The sequence below is a fragment of the Pangasianodon hypophthalmus genome, chromosome 5, assembly GCF_027358585.1.
Source record: "Pangasianodon hypophthalmus isolate fPanHyp1 chromosome 5, fPanHyp1.pri, whole genome shotgun sequence".
Taxonomy (NCBI): domain Eukaryota; kingdom Metazoa; phylum Chordata; class Actinopteri; order Siluriformes; family Pangasiidae; genus Pangasianodon; species Pangasianodon hypophthalmus.
In genome coordinates this window covers 20,605,229-20,620,220 of record NC_069714.1, presented here as the reverse complement: position 1 = coordinate 20,620,220, position 14,992 = coordinate 20,605,229, and the positions used below count along the sequence as shown (strand labels likewise).

The 14,992-nt window shown below is 40.0% G+C and overlaps 1 protein-coding gene across 3 annotated transcripts in view; it reads left to right on the top strand.

Annotated features, from left to right (window-relative positions):
* Positions 1-14,315, top strand: part of raph1a (Ras association (RalGDS/AF-6) and pleckstrin homology domains 1a) — a 65,300-nt gene extending 50,985 nt beyond the window's left edge. For 2 of the 3 annotated variants that reach the window (XM_053234528.1, XM_026912910.3), the window contains 9 exons: positions 1,342-1,501; positions 3,249-3,370; positions 4,765-4,830; positions 4,988-5,131; positions 6,754-6,864; positions 8,359-8,457; positions 8,548-8,668; positions 9,293-9,423; positions 10,729-14,315. In XM_053234528.1, the coding sequence (XP_053090503.1) occupies positions 1,342-1,501; positions 3,249-3,370; positions 4,765-4,830; positions 4,988-5,131; positions 6,754-6,864; positions 8,359-8,457; positions 8,548-8,668; positions 9,293-9,423; positions 10,729-12,870 (3,096 nt within the window). In that variant the 3' untranslated portion in view covers positions 12,871-14,315. Of the gene's footprint in view, positions 1-1,341; positions 1,502-3,248; positions 3,371-4,764; positions 4,831-4,987; positions 5,132-6,753; positions 6,865-8,358; positions 8,458-8,547; positions 8,669-9,292; positions 9,424-10,032; positions 10,088-10,728 lie in introns of all 3 variants that reach the window. The other variant, XM_053234529.1, reaches the window with a different exon arrangement.
* Positions 14,316-14,992: the final 677 nt, after the last annotated feature.

Below are 14,992 nucleotides of genomic sequence, written 5' to 3'. Positions count from 1 at the left end.
CAGTGTGTGTGTTTAATGATGTGTGTTTGTGTATGATTGAAATAGTGGTGTCTCTGCTAGATTGGATTTGAAGGCTTTTGACCAGCTGTGAGCTGACAGAAGTAGGTCAGTGTGAACGTGCTGAATGTATGAGGGAGAGATGGAAAGAGAGGTGATTTGTACAAGTGTGTGCTCATAGACATTTTACTGATGCTCATTCATGCAGAGGACCTGGTTCATTTTATTTTTTGAGTAAAATGGATTATGAGTAAAGTGGACTTTGGAGCACTGGCCTGTCTCTGTAGCTTTTTCCGTACTCAGGGTGTGTTCTATACCTGCTGAAATTACAAAAGCGTAATTATGCATATCATTGAATCTCCTGGGTCCCTATTAGACCCGCGAACATCTAAGGAACAAAATCAATAAATCGGTATTTAAAATATTTTTTGACTCAGTAGAGTTGACAAGTTCTACATCCTTTAATTTTCTTAATGGACACAATTTATATTTTTAATATATGCTATGCTTCAAGTCTCCATCCTGCTTTCAATATGCGTTCACATAAAAGGTGCTTGGAGTCGATTCACTGATTCCAGGCACTGAAAATTAAGCATAAATTTTGGTGTTGGTTCCACACACTGAAATAATGATTCACCTCGCACACGCATGGGAAGCAAAAGAAAAATAATTTAGTATCCAAGTTTTTCAGTTAGCGAGACAGCTGGTGGATATTTGCCTTTATTTTGAAACCAAACAAATAAGGGTTTGAAATGCAGATAAGAATCCCAGCAGTTGAGACCATTGATCTCAAAAAGTGCTCTGAACGATTCAAACTAATCCAGAACAGTACAAAATATGCTGACGTTCAAGTTAGTTTGGGTGTCTGATTTAAAAAGTGGTCGGTCGACATGACACTTGAGAATTAACACTTTTAATCAATTAAATAAACAATTAATTGGTTATTTAAAATAACCTTTAGCTGCAGTCCATGTCCGGGGCCATGAAAACTTTCCCATAACTAAGCCTCCTATGACGATGGTGCTGGATGAAGCATTTAAAAACTAGGGGTAGTATGTTTGCGATGGAAAAATGCAAATATTTCTGTTTGTCTGAAACATGTTTTTTGATGGGTTTTTTTTTTTTAATTTACTACATAATACATTTGTATCAGTCTCTATATTTAACTTTATCTGTAGGATATAACTGGTGTTTTTCTGTATAATAATCTGTAGTTCAACTGTAAAGGCAATAAAAGCTTATCTGATAGTATTTCCTATAAAGCCCAGTTTAAGCTTTCGGATATGACACAACCCATCAGTCAGTCAGCCTGAAAACTAAGAGCTGATCTTCTGTTTCTCTCAGCTGGTGATCCGGGTGCACCTTTCCGATGAGAGCTCCAAAACCATGATGGTGGATGAGAGACAGACGGTGCGTCAGGTGCTGGACAGCCTGCTGGACAAATCGCACTGTGGATACAGTCTCGACTGGTCTCTGGTGGAGATCATCAGCGAACTGCAAATGGGTGAGTGGTGGAACAGAACGACACATCAACACTTAACCATCCTTTTAAGTTTTCATTCAACCTGTTAATGAGCACTGAGAAATACCAATAGGATCAGCCAGCGTAATCATATATGGCCTAGGGGAGGTGCAGAACGAGAGCAGAGAGATTCACTTACACTGGTCCATTTCACAGAACAGCACATCAGCAGGATGCGCTGGAAATCATTGAAGGCCAAGGCCTCTACAACACGTTACCTATTTACACTGATCATCCTTCTGTAACACGAACATAAACTCTTTCTATGAACATGTTTACATAGATATTGACACTGCCATGTCAGGTGACATTTTAATTTACTGAGTTGTTTCCATGTCTGTGTTTTTCAGTTGTGGTAAAAACATTAGCAAAGAGGATGATTTTTGAAATCTCTGTATTTAGAAATTCTTTTAAAAGACTTTTAAAGGACTTTTAACATTTAAATAGTTTTCACTTGCTCCCACTTTGTAGAACCTCTCACTGTCTGTCTGCTTGTTTCTGTCGACTGGTGTGTTATTCACTGTGTGGTGGTGTGTGCTCGGGTGTGTTGGCCCAGAGTATATTCTCTGAGGTTGTTAAGAGATTGAGAGCGTTTATTAGAGGTTGCTGTTGTATAGGTGTATATCTATAAATAGAGGAGTATGTGTACCGTGAGCTTTATACATTATTCATAGCTCGAATGTTTTTCTTTTGTTCTTTTGTTATTTTTAAGATTTAAAGACTATTTGATTGTGGAAACTTTATTCCATTTGCTCACAAGAACTGCAATATATTCTCTTCTTATAATCAGATTTACAAACTATCAGTAAGCCTGAACTTCTAGTTTCTCCAGCTGGTATTGTGTGTTATAGCTTGTTTGTTTTGAAGAGTGTATTCAGGTGGAACTTCAGTTTCACTTGCACGAGACCCACATTATTATTAGTATTAGGATCAGGAGTGTAAACAGCAAATAAGGTTTTAATGGATTGCCTGCAGTAATCCCTCAGATTTGGGATTTAACCATTTTCATTTTCTATTTTTAGTTGATCTGCAGCTTTACTTCCTTATCGAGGAGATTATTTGGCTTTTGGATTTACAGTTTTCTTTTTGTCTCAACGTTTTTGACCCCAGGCACAATTTTTGAGTCTTGTCCTTTTGTGGGTTTTATAGTTTGTCTATAGTTTAAAATTTGTTATGTAAGGTCTTTGACTCGATTTCCACAGAGGCCTGTGTGTCTCCTGGATTTCAGCTGAAACCTACTTGAGAGCTCAAGCTATGGCTAAGAAGAAGGAGTGTGTATGTATATCTGAGGAGGGATTTGGGGTGTGTAAGTAGAGTGATTTGGGGTGGGTGTATGTTGCAGGTGAGTGATGTGGGGAGTGTGAGTGGCATTAGAACGATATGGGTGTGTGTAAGTGATGTAAGTGATTGATGAGGGAGTTGGAGGTCTAGTGCTGTAGTCTTGAGAGAAGTGAGTGCCTGGAGTGCTAACTGCACTAAATGTCACTGTCAGGTTCTGGGATCTCGTGTGGGAGGCAGTATCTCATTAACAGGTTCTACCCGAGGGCACAGACTGCTACATGAAGTGCAATTTCTTACACATTAGCACCAAATACTCTTTAAGGAAAATGTAATTTAGTAATGAGCATTTTAATGATGAGAGCATTAATCTGGCTTGTCCAAATTGATCATACTGCTGATTCTGATTATCCTCGTTCTCTTCTCATCACATATTTCTACCTTTCTCCAGAGCGAATCTTTGAGGACCATGAGAACTTGGTGGAGAACCTGCTGAACTGGACCCGAGACAGCACCAACAGACTTATGTTCATTGAACGCATTGAGAAGTACGCTCTCTTCAAGAACCCGCAGGTGAGAGGGGCTGATTTTCACTTCGGCACCAGAGCTGTTCACCTGTTCAGGAGCACCACAGTGTCTGTAGTCTGTAGTATGTGTTCACACAGGCTGCATCACACTAGATGCAGTCAAATTTCAGATTCAGTCTGGGTTCAGATTGTGGCTGATATGATTAAAAATACTGTAAAAATAGTTTACAGTTTGTAATACCGTGGGCCACATAAAATACCAGTTTCTCAGTGACTGGCAGATGAGCATTAATAGGAGTGGATTTAAAGTTTAAAAGTTATAAATCTGTAACCCTGATAGCTTACTATATAAGCATTTGGAGTGTAGCCATTACATCAAGCTATGTTTACGCATCACTATCACACAGCTAAACAAAAATAAAGAATGAAATGGCATTGTATTTATGTTAATGTTAGTCTGTAGGTATGGGGGAACAAGAAACTAGCTACAAACAAAATGTTTTATATTTAGAGTTTATAGTTTTATTATGTTTTATATATAGAGTTTGATATTTTATATTGTTCAGTTATGACTGAGCAATATCAGCAAATTTATTAACTTAACCTCTATTATTTTCATATATCAGGACAATTAGATGTTAATTTCACTTAACATCTATTATTTTCCTATATCGGGACACTTAGTTGGGCGTTAGCTCTTACATCAAACTCTCGGTTGCTCATAATGCATTACTGTTACAACACTAATAACTAATGAACATATGTTTTATGTAAACTCTAGCGCAAAAGCAATGGGCCAAGAATCAAAATGTAGTATTTAAAATTGAGCAATGATTAAAATGTTAACAAACAACTAAAGACTGACGCAACATGCCCCAGTCTTTGGGGTAAACTTAAGGTCTTGTAGACCTGAACATGTCAACATGTCATTGTTGTTACATTCACTTTTAATTACCTCCCACAGATCATAGACAGGCTGACAAGAAGCTGTGTTATGCGTGTTAATATGAAGTGGGTCCTAAGTTTGAATGAACTGCAACACTTTTTGTGTTAAAAGAACCTTGGCCTATTTTTTGCCCCAGAGTGTAATTATTAAAGCATTTGGTTGTGCTGGATAGAAGTCACCTAGGGTCAGTCTGGTGTAAATGCACAGTTTGAGTGAGTTTGAGTCTGGCTGAGAGCTCATAGGACCCACCCGTTCTCAGAGGCTGTACAAGGTCAGACAGTCTTATCTGGCTTGTCGTCAGGTTCTGTGTTGCTCCATCAGGCTTGCGGTCTTTTTTTTTTCTTCCTGTTTTCACATATTTCCAGCATCTGACTTTTGGCTTCCTGAGGTGAATAAAAATCTGGAAGTGTTTTTGTTTAGTTGAGGAACAATGTGGAAGTGTTGTTTTGCTCATTTTATACGTTGACCTTATTTAACCTCTTCTACTTTGTCAGAACTATTTGCTGGGCCGAAAGGAGACATGCGAGATGACTGACAGGAATAAAGAAGCTCTGCTGGAGGTGAGGGATGCTGTAAAGTTATTTATTTCCTGGCCCCCAAACCTACCCCTTGCATCTCGTGAAGACACATTGAGTTATATAGGTCAGAGATCAGTATTGTAGATGCTGTAGGTGAAACTGTGTGTGTGTGTGTGTGTGTGTTTTTGTGGGTCTGCAGGAGTGTTTTTGTGGAAGCTCAATCAGCGTGCCTGAGATGGAGGGAGTGCTCTGGCTAAAAGAAGATGGTAAGAAGTCCTGGAAGAAGCGCTATTTCCTTTTACGAGCCTCCGGACTCTACTACGTGCCAAAGGGCAAAGCCAAGGTCAGTTCTCGCTCAGCTCTTTTTTTTCACTCTTTATTTCTCCATCTGTCGTTCTCTCTGTGGCATCAGCCACACAGCCCTCATAACACACAAACAAACACATCAGTGTACTGACACAAACATGTCTGTCAGTCGCAGTTATTCATATTGATTCCACTGTGAGTACACTGTGCTTAGAGTGCTTTTAAATGCTATGTGACAGTGAACGCTGAAGCAGCATTACTAGAAAGACAAATATTTAATATTTAATAATGGGGTGGGGCTTTATGATCGAAGTCTATTGTCAAGTTGTCATAATATGCTCATCTACCATAAATCCTTTTCATCTACATCAACAATCAAGAAAAGAACATGTTCTCACCCTTTTAGACATATGAGGATGGAATATAGTCTTGTTTTAATAACATTCTTTCAAGCATAAAAAGTTCCCTTAAGTAGTAAGATTTGTTCCTGCAGGAAACAAATTTCTAAATTATCGGCACTCCAATTAATATTGAGTGAAGCCTACCCCTGGAGGGAATAACGCTGAGCTTTTCCTGTAACATACTCTCTCCAAAACTATACTGTGTCCCCTTATGCTCAAAATACAGTGCTGTGAAAAAGTACCGCTTTCTACTATTACTGCTTATTTGTCACACTGTATGGTTTCAGATGTTAAGATAAAATCTAATTATAAACAAACAGAGCATAACTGAATACAAATCAGATTATTCTTTACCAAGGCATCTCAGGAAAGATACCCGATATCAATATCACCAATGTACTTGGTCAACAAATGAACCAAATTTAATAGATAATAAGATTCAGCTCATTGAACACAGACAGACAGCACTTCTTGCAGTACAACTTTTATTTGAGCTCATTATGGAACAGTTAAAAGAAATTCCAGAAAAAGTGAGGGAATAAAAGTTCAGGGTGACTGAGCTGAAATGGCATTCATGACATAGTAGCAAGGCAACCACTGCTAGGCAAAGGAACCATCACTATTCATCTTGCAGTTGCTTAACAGTACCTGGATGATCTTCTCATTAGTAATACTGATGTTGGATAAGGTTGTGCTAGAGTTTTAAAAATGGAAAGAGCTTTAAAGAATTATTTTCTCAGGTTCCTTTTGTCTAATATGACAAATAAGCAATAAAATGGAGAACAAAAAGGGGCAAATACTTTTTCAAAGCATTGTATTAGAAGTACAAATACATATATTTTAAATATATTATTTTTTCATGAAGCATGCCAATAATTCCACAGTAGATTTGAGTATGGATAGATATACAGTACAATGTGTTTATAAGCAAATAGAGATAGAGAAATCAGATCTTTGCTTTAGGCTAAACAGCTGCTGAACATTTGCTCTAACTCCATGTTAACCCAGACATGATCATGTTAAATTGTCCCAATTCTGGTTTGGAGCCAAGCCAGTCTGCATTACACTTAAGTAATCTAAACTATACAGTGGTTCCTGAAATCTAAAAGTATCACCTACACTCTCATGTAGAAATCCCCATTCTGGGTGAACAATAACCTTTTGTAAGCAATATCCATTTACCATTTAAAGCTCAGTTTCACTGTTTTGCAACTTGTTTAAGTTCTCTGTACTTTTCCCTCCACGTCATCCACTACAGACTTCTCGAGAACTGGCATGCTTCCTACAGCTGGATCATGTGAACGTGTATCTGGGGCGAGATTACCGTAGCAAGTACAAGGCTCCCACTGACTACTGCATGGCCCTCAAGGTACTAAATTTCAATACAAGTGTTAAATGTTACAATACAAGTGCCAGTGCTTTCTGTAATACTCAGTGGTCACTGTATTAGGCACAAGTGCACCATTTGTGTTTCCAGTTGCATCTTTCATGACTGAACCTAACAACAGGGCAGGTTCTGACTGCTTATTGTCATGTGTATATAAATTCATATATACATACAGTATATGTAAACAGTTTCTGTAAAGTTCCTAAACTGGTTGAGCTCAAACTAAATGAGCCTTTATCAAAATGTCTGTAAGACGATTAAAATAAATATTCAATATAGCATTTTATTTTGGCTGGCAGTGTAAATAAATCAAACTAAAGCATGAAAATTTGTCTGACTTTGGTCTGTGTTGTACATGAGAAGATTAGCTACAGCAGCGAGAATCTAAAACTGTCATCAAAAAGTAAATAAAGCAGTGATCTCATTATGTTGTCTGTACACTCAACCCTTAGGCATAAGTCTAACGACTCCTCTTCAACACATCACAAAATAAACAGTCTAAGAGGAGGCTTAATAATAAATAGACTGAGACAGTGCTTAACCTGCATTTGCAAATGCTCGCATAAACGGAATTTAGAAAAGCATTTACAAAAGTGCAGCTTTAATATCCAACTAAAACCTGCCTTTGGTCAAGTACCAAAACCAAATCACTCATGAAATAAGTGTAATAAAAACTGATCCCAGTTTTTCACTTTAATATACAGAGGGCTCACTGAAGTCTAAACTTCAGTCTGCAAACTCAGTGTAATCAAGGTGCCAAAATTCAAACCTGACCATACAAGGTATAAAAAGCTGTCAGGATACAGAAATCAAGTAGGTGTTACTAATAATGTGAACGCTGTGTGTGTGTGCTGTTAACACTAAGATGTCAAGCAGGATCATAATAAGTAGTAAGCAATTCTGTGCATGTATATTGATGTATGAAGACACAGTACACTGTGCTTTGAAGTTTGGGCTTTGGCTCCAGAGTTTCATGTCGTTATCCATGGAAGAAATTAAATGAAACGTTTGAATGATCTTATACTGTAGAAGAGCTTATCTTGAGCTGGCGTTTTTTTTTTTTTTTTATGAAAAATAAAATGACCAAATGCCTGCCATGCCTCACCTTTTATCACATTTCCCTGAATTTCGACTCTTTACAGCATTAGACCTTCTTTATTGTAAAGCTCTCCTGGAGACCTAAAAATAAAAAGTGATGCTAAAAAAAAACATTTTCAAAATACTTGGTTCTGGTCCCACAACTCTTTTCAAGGCTTTATTTGGCTAAGGTTTTCTTTTACTTAATTTCAAAGTCATGGTTTGTCTTTGTAGATAATGTTATTTTAGGTAGATGAATATTATGTTTAGCCAAAAACTTGATAGAAATGCTCCTATATGACAATATGGATTTGTACCGCCCCCTGGAGTGATGTGGAAGAATTTAAAGCTGGTAGAGTTTTCCATTCAGTTCCATTATATGCTGGTTTTCTTTTTCAGCACCCTCAGATTCAGAAGAAGTCTCAGTACATCAAGTACCTGTGCTGTGAAGATGTCAGAACTCTACATCAGTGGGTCAATGGAATACGTATTGCCAAGGTATCAGCTTGTTTATGGATGTGACATGAGGCAGTTTGGCCTTTTACTTTTGGTACAAGTATCTCACATGATCTGTGTTGTTTTATGTAGTATGGAAAGCAGCTGTATTTGAACTACCAGGAGGCTATGAAGCGCACTGAAGCAGCCCATGACTGGTCATCTCTTTCCAGCTCCAGCATGAAGTCTGGTTCCAGCTCATCCAGTCTGCCAGGTGAGCTCAGATTGTGACAGGTGATTTGAAGTCACAGTGGAATTAAATTCCTGAGAACAGGACTTTGTTGTTTTGTGCAATTTTTATTTTATTAATTTTATTTCCCCTTAAAATGATAAATTAAGCAGTGTAAAAAGGGTAAGGAGAGAATATAGTATCCCTTTAATATGTATGAGGACATAGTGTCTCATGAACTTATGAATGCTAAGTCTGTCTATGGCCCAGAGATGATTCACACTAGATGTGTGTGCTTGACCAATCCCAAACACACCCAAAGTTTTTTTTTTTTTTTTGTACCTGCCTGCCATATTTTCTAATGAACTTAGTGGGTACCGTTTCCCAAAATACACAAGTAATTTAAACTACAGCTACCCTGACCATGATAAAGCAGTTACTGAAGATGAATGAACAAATGAACAATTTACTCAGTGAATCAGTGAAGTCCAGGTGCACCACACACCGCGTCCAGTACACCTGCACGTTTATCAGTATGGTCTTTCTTTGTTCTGCAAGCTTTATATTGGAACACTTGCTCCATCCTGCAATGTTTTTGTTTGGTCCCACATGATCCCAGTCCTGATGCACACCTCTAATTCACACTGAATCTCAATTCTTTTTCTGCAGAATCCCAGTCCAACTATTCGGACAGTGGCGTGTCAGAGACCACTTCCTCTGGACATGTTCGCTCTCAGAGTGTGGTCAGCTCCATCTTCTCTGAGGCCTGGAAGAGAGGCAACCAGGCAGAGGAATCAAAGGTGCCCTAAAACAAGTTAACATTAGCTGTTTACCCCCATCATCTGCTCCTGTCTTCCATTTAGTCTGTCTCACCCTGTATCTGTCCTGTGAAAAATGACTTGATCATAGCCTTATTGTCTAATGCTCTCTGTTTTTGTTTTGTTGGAATATTATAGTAACGTGGTAAACCAACATGGACTTGTGCTGGCCTTATCCCCATATCCAAATGCTCAAGTGATTATTCATCAGCTTACCACTTCCAGCTCTGATTAACATAGAATTTTCCATTAACCTTATTAGCTTATTCAGGTTTGTTACATTATGTTTGTTACACTATGATACAGTGAAACAACTGTACATTGAATGAGTGTAGTGCTGAAACACTGTTAGATTAATATCACTGTTGTACAATAAGCTGCTTGTCAGCTCAATTGCATTAATTAGCTCTGCTGCTCATGATCACATACATATTTGCTTTGTGTTTGGCTGAAGCAGCTTTCAGAGGTTAGAGATTAGCATGCTCATCAGTCTTATGAAGTACTATGATACACTGGTACCTCAAATGCAGATAGGCCAGTGCACTGTGGGTGACTGCTGATTTTCTGTGCTCTTCTCCTCTCCTCTCTTAGGGTGCAAAATTCAAGTCTCGCAAGGCCATGCCCTTTTGCACTGGTGGGGATTAAGGTTAGGGTGTGAAAACCCTCATAACACTAGTGTTTTCTCTTATCCTCACCTAACTTAGAGGCCACTAACCACTCTGTTAGTACTCTATAGTTGTTTACTCCTTGTGTGTTTTGGTGAATGCAGCCTAATTGGGATGTGGTGTGAGAGACTGGTGTTAGTGGCTTGTGTTAACTTTTAATGGATTCCCACAAAGCACTAGTGTAATATTGTAGGATTAATGCAGTAAAGTGTAGCTTGAGTGCAATGTGGTGTATTAACAAAGAATTATGTGTGTTTGCAAGAATGGGATTGTGCTTCAGAGAGGTACACCCTAAGGTAATAATCAACACTGTTGTTCTGTAAGTGCTTAATATTTGTTATGTTAGTCACACAGAGAAGTAAAAAATTTTGTTATTCAAAATGTACAGGTCCAGCCATGCTGATCTCATCCTAGCAAATGTGATTTACAGGATGGCTGTCACCCCCTCGTTCATGCCCTGTCAATAATTGTTGTCTTCTTACTATTTTTACATTCGTTACTTCATTCCATACCTATTTCTTCTAAACAGTTCTGTTAACTTCTGTATGTATACTGAGCACAGCTGGACATGGACACTGTAAGTAATGATTTTAATCTATTGAAACTTTCTTTTCTTCCATAGATGAGAATGGATATGCCTCCACCTGCACAGCCTAGTAGAGCTTCTTACCCTCTCCAACTTCCCCATCTGCCGCAGATGCCTCAATCTGTCCTACCCCATGGAAGCTATCCAAGCATGTCACCCCAGTCTTCTCCTTCTTCACCCTCACCCCCTCCTCCTCCACCTCCTCCTCCCCTGCCCAACCCTACCTGCCACTCCACACCCACCAAGTTCACCAAGTACAGCACCATTGCGAGGCTTCACAACATCTCCCAGGCCCCTAATCACTTCAAACAGACCCCTCTAGTGGCAGCAATGCAACAGCAGCAGCAACAGACAGTGCCTCCACCCCCTCCCCCTCAGTCTGTGAAACCAGTATTGAACAATATAGCAGCAGGTTCCAGCATCCCACCTCCAGCCCCACCACCACCTCCTCTGTCGATGCCTATGCCAGGGTCGGCCATGGCGGTGCTCAAGTTAGGCCCCCCAAGCCCTCAGCCAGAGTTTATCCCTCCTCCACCACCTGAGGAAGAGCACTTACCTCCTCCCCTGGATCACATGCAAAGCAATGGCATCTTGCCTCCCCCGCCACCCCCAGAGCAATTTACGTGCCCTCCACCCCTGAGCACTAATGGCCTCCAAGAGTTCCTGGCTCAGAAATTTCCCCATATGAACTACGACTTTCCTCTCAGCCAAGAAGAAGAGCCTCCTCCGCCTCCACCTCCAGTGTGTTTCTCTCCCCCACCGCCTCAACAGGTGCCAATGCCTCCTCTTGCCCCACCTAAAACATTCACTGGAGGATTTCCTCCCCAGACAGCTCCTAAACCATCTGGACATGGCATGTCTCCTGTCTCCCCTGTAGGTCCACCTCTGTCCCCAACACCACCCACCTCCATGAAGAAGCAGCAGAGCTTCTCTGGTAGCCAGAGCCCAAACCAGCCTCCACCCACCTTGCCCAAACAGCACAGCTTCCCCTCAAAAGCACCACCTTTATCTACTGCCATCTCCCCAACATCATCTCTGGTTAAGCAGATTGCAAACCAGTTTCCTGGATCTCTAGATGGTTCTAAAAGCCCCATGTCTCCACCAGTGGTAAAAACCAAGCCCAAGTGGCAGCCAGGAGGGCAGCCCCAGTCTCCTGAGTTCCCCCCGCCCCCTCCTGAAAGTAGCCTAGACTTTCCTCCACCCCCACCTCTACCTCCTGATCCAAGTCCCCCTTCTTCCAAGATAGGGTCACCCATGAAGAAATCCCCTTCCATCTCCTCTAACCTTTCAACCAGTTCATCAGTTAAGAGGCCTCCTCCAACCCCACAGAGAAACTCCAGCATAAAGTCCAACTCCTCTGTTGAGTACCAGGAGTCAAAAAAAGTGGAAGACCTTGTGAGCATGTTTGCTCAGCCCAGCCAGCCTTCCCCTAGCTCATTCTCCACTCCATCTTCTACAACTGGCTCACCATCCAAGGACTCCACTATCAGTTTCCGAGCATCAATGAAACCAGGCAAGATCAACTTGGCAAACTTACCACTGGCTCTTCAGGGGAAATCCAGTCAGTCCCGCCAGCCCAACTCAGACTTTCCCTCTCCTCCTCCTGATTGTGATTTCCCCCCTCCACCTCCAGACTCTGAGCTCCTGCCTCCTCCACCACCTGTAGAGTTGCATACTGGAGCTCCCAAAGTGGCTGTAGTAAACCCCCAGCCACAGCTTTTCTCCAACACTTCAGCAAGGAAGCAGAGCTCCTCGAGGAAAACACCTCCCCTGACTATGCATCGCCGCAGCAGCGGAACCCCCGAGCCCTTGGCCCTTTCACCCCCGCCACAACAGATCCCTCTTACCCCATTTACCTCTCAGATGCCCCCCACGTCCCCCAAAGGCAACCTCTCCATCCAACCCAACTTTCTTGAGGACCTTAACAGGACTTTAAAGAGAAAGTCCATGTCTAGACACAGCTCCTTGACTTCATCCCGCATCTCGGCAAAGATGGACCCTGTGGCCACTATGGACGACATGGCACTACCACCGCCTCCCCCAGAGCTGCTGCTGGGACAGCAGAAAAAGGGAGGCTACACGGGTGCCAGTATCTCAGGCTATGCAACGCTACGGCGGGGTCCACCGCCAGCACCACCCAAACGGGACCAAAACACCAAACTGACCAGAGAGTGGTAGATGAGGCATGCACTAGAAGCTGTGTGCTGACTGTCTGCTTTTCTCCAATACCATAACATGACAGGCCATAACATGAAAATGACTGACTATGTTAAAAATACTATTCCTCATTTTAACCCAAGTTATTACCACACTATGAAAAAGCAAGCCAAATCAACTACAGTATAAGCTTCTCTGCGTGTTTGTGCCGCTTTGCAATTACGTGTAAGCAGTTATACAAATTAGTGAGAAAAAGAAACTCTGCCATTATTATAAATAGGTACTGCATGGACCTCTGTGTGAGGAAAGGGGAATAATACGTGTATATTAAAAGATGTATTTGGAATTTTGGGGTGGGGAGGGAGCTTTTACCTTTTTTATATGAAATTATTTAATACCTGAAATATATTCTTATTTTAAAGTTTAGTTTTTAAACCCTTGACTGTATGCGTTAAACGTGAATAGAAATCAGGATTAATGAAGAGATATGTATATGTGTGTGTTTTGTCTGAGTGGTTTGGTTGATCCACTCTCAGGAAAAAAAAAAAAAAAAAAGCAAAGGCTTGGTAGTGTTGCCTCAGTTATCCTCTGTTAAATGTGCAAATCTGAAGTCTGCAAAATTTCCTTAAGCCCATAAATGGTTGCAAACTTACTACTATACAACTGGATAAACATCATTTCTGAAGAAACTTGTACTGCTTTTAAAAATAGGACCTTTATTTTACAGAGACTTTCAGACATTCAGATGAAAATGAACCCACTACTTTTGTGAAGCGCTCTTTAGCCTGGCTGTGTTTGGAATTGGATGTGTTCTGTCTCTGTTTATGTTGGTTACATTGATGCCTATCTGTACATACTGCAGCTCTTCCTGACTTTAACATCTGCTGTTAGCTTTGTGGCTATCAGGAAGAAATTGTCTTTCTCACTACACCTGCCTTTAGTACTGAACCAAAGTTCTTCTAATATCTGGGTCTCACGTTTTTCTCTTTCTTAGAGAATGCAAGAAGCTAAATCATTTTGCATGCACGGCCTAGTATTGTTTCAAATTGCTAACATTTATCACAGTAACAGTAATGATCTAGAACATGCTTGCATTTTACTTTAAGTGAAGGTATATAACAAAGCCTGATTTTACAATATTACTTTTTACTGACTTTATTTATTATTTGAGTTGAGTAGTTACTTTAGCCGGTGCACACTTTAGGAAAATTTGGAACAGAGCAAGATTTTTTTGTTCCTAAATCTGATCTCATGATGTTATAATGTTACAACAGCAATTCAGTGGCGTAATTTATATCCATTTTTGGTGTTTGGCTGCCTAAATGAGGAGGAAAATGGCTAAACTATTGAAGCCATGAGTGCACATTGCTAATGATGGTTGTTAAAGTCAGGAGTGCTCAAGATAAGATACATGGGGAAGTAAATGTTACATTTAAACTGAACAATATAAATATGTAAATCATGCAGTAAGCTGTGCCAGTGCTGTTTTCTTCCACGTCTGTTCTTCTGGTACTTGTGATAATCCACATTTTAAGTGGTTAACCATAACATAAATATGTGGAAATTTTATATTTTCATTTAGATAAAATAACAGCTTTATAGTTTTTTAGACTCCATACTCATGATCATACAGGATAGAGAAACATAAACATCAGTTTAGTTACTGGTTCCTGGGTGAAAAACGAAGACACAAAAGAGCTTATAGGCACTTATAAAAGTAAAGGGTGGGTATACAAGTTATTGAGGAATATTTCTATCACACTCAGAGAGGGAGATCCAACCTTAGGAACTGACATTATTTTCGGTTTTACTATTAATATTCTAAACTATGTGATTTGACCATTTTGTTACTTGTGATGATAAAGCAACATGTTTGAAACCTAACTCTCTACATGTCTTGTTGCTATAAAGTATATTTCTTTGTCTTCTCTATTTTCCCTATTTAAAGCATACTTTCTCTATTTAAAGCATACTTAAGCAAGTTTTAAGCCAATATGTGTGCTTTTTAAAAAGAATGCTCTATAACACAACATCCATCAAGATCTAAAGGAAACATGGCCAGAAACATTTACAGTAGGGTGTTGAATTTTGCAGCTGCTTGTTGTATTTGGCACTTTAATTTCAGAGATCCATCTAATCACAG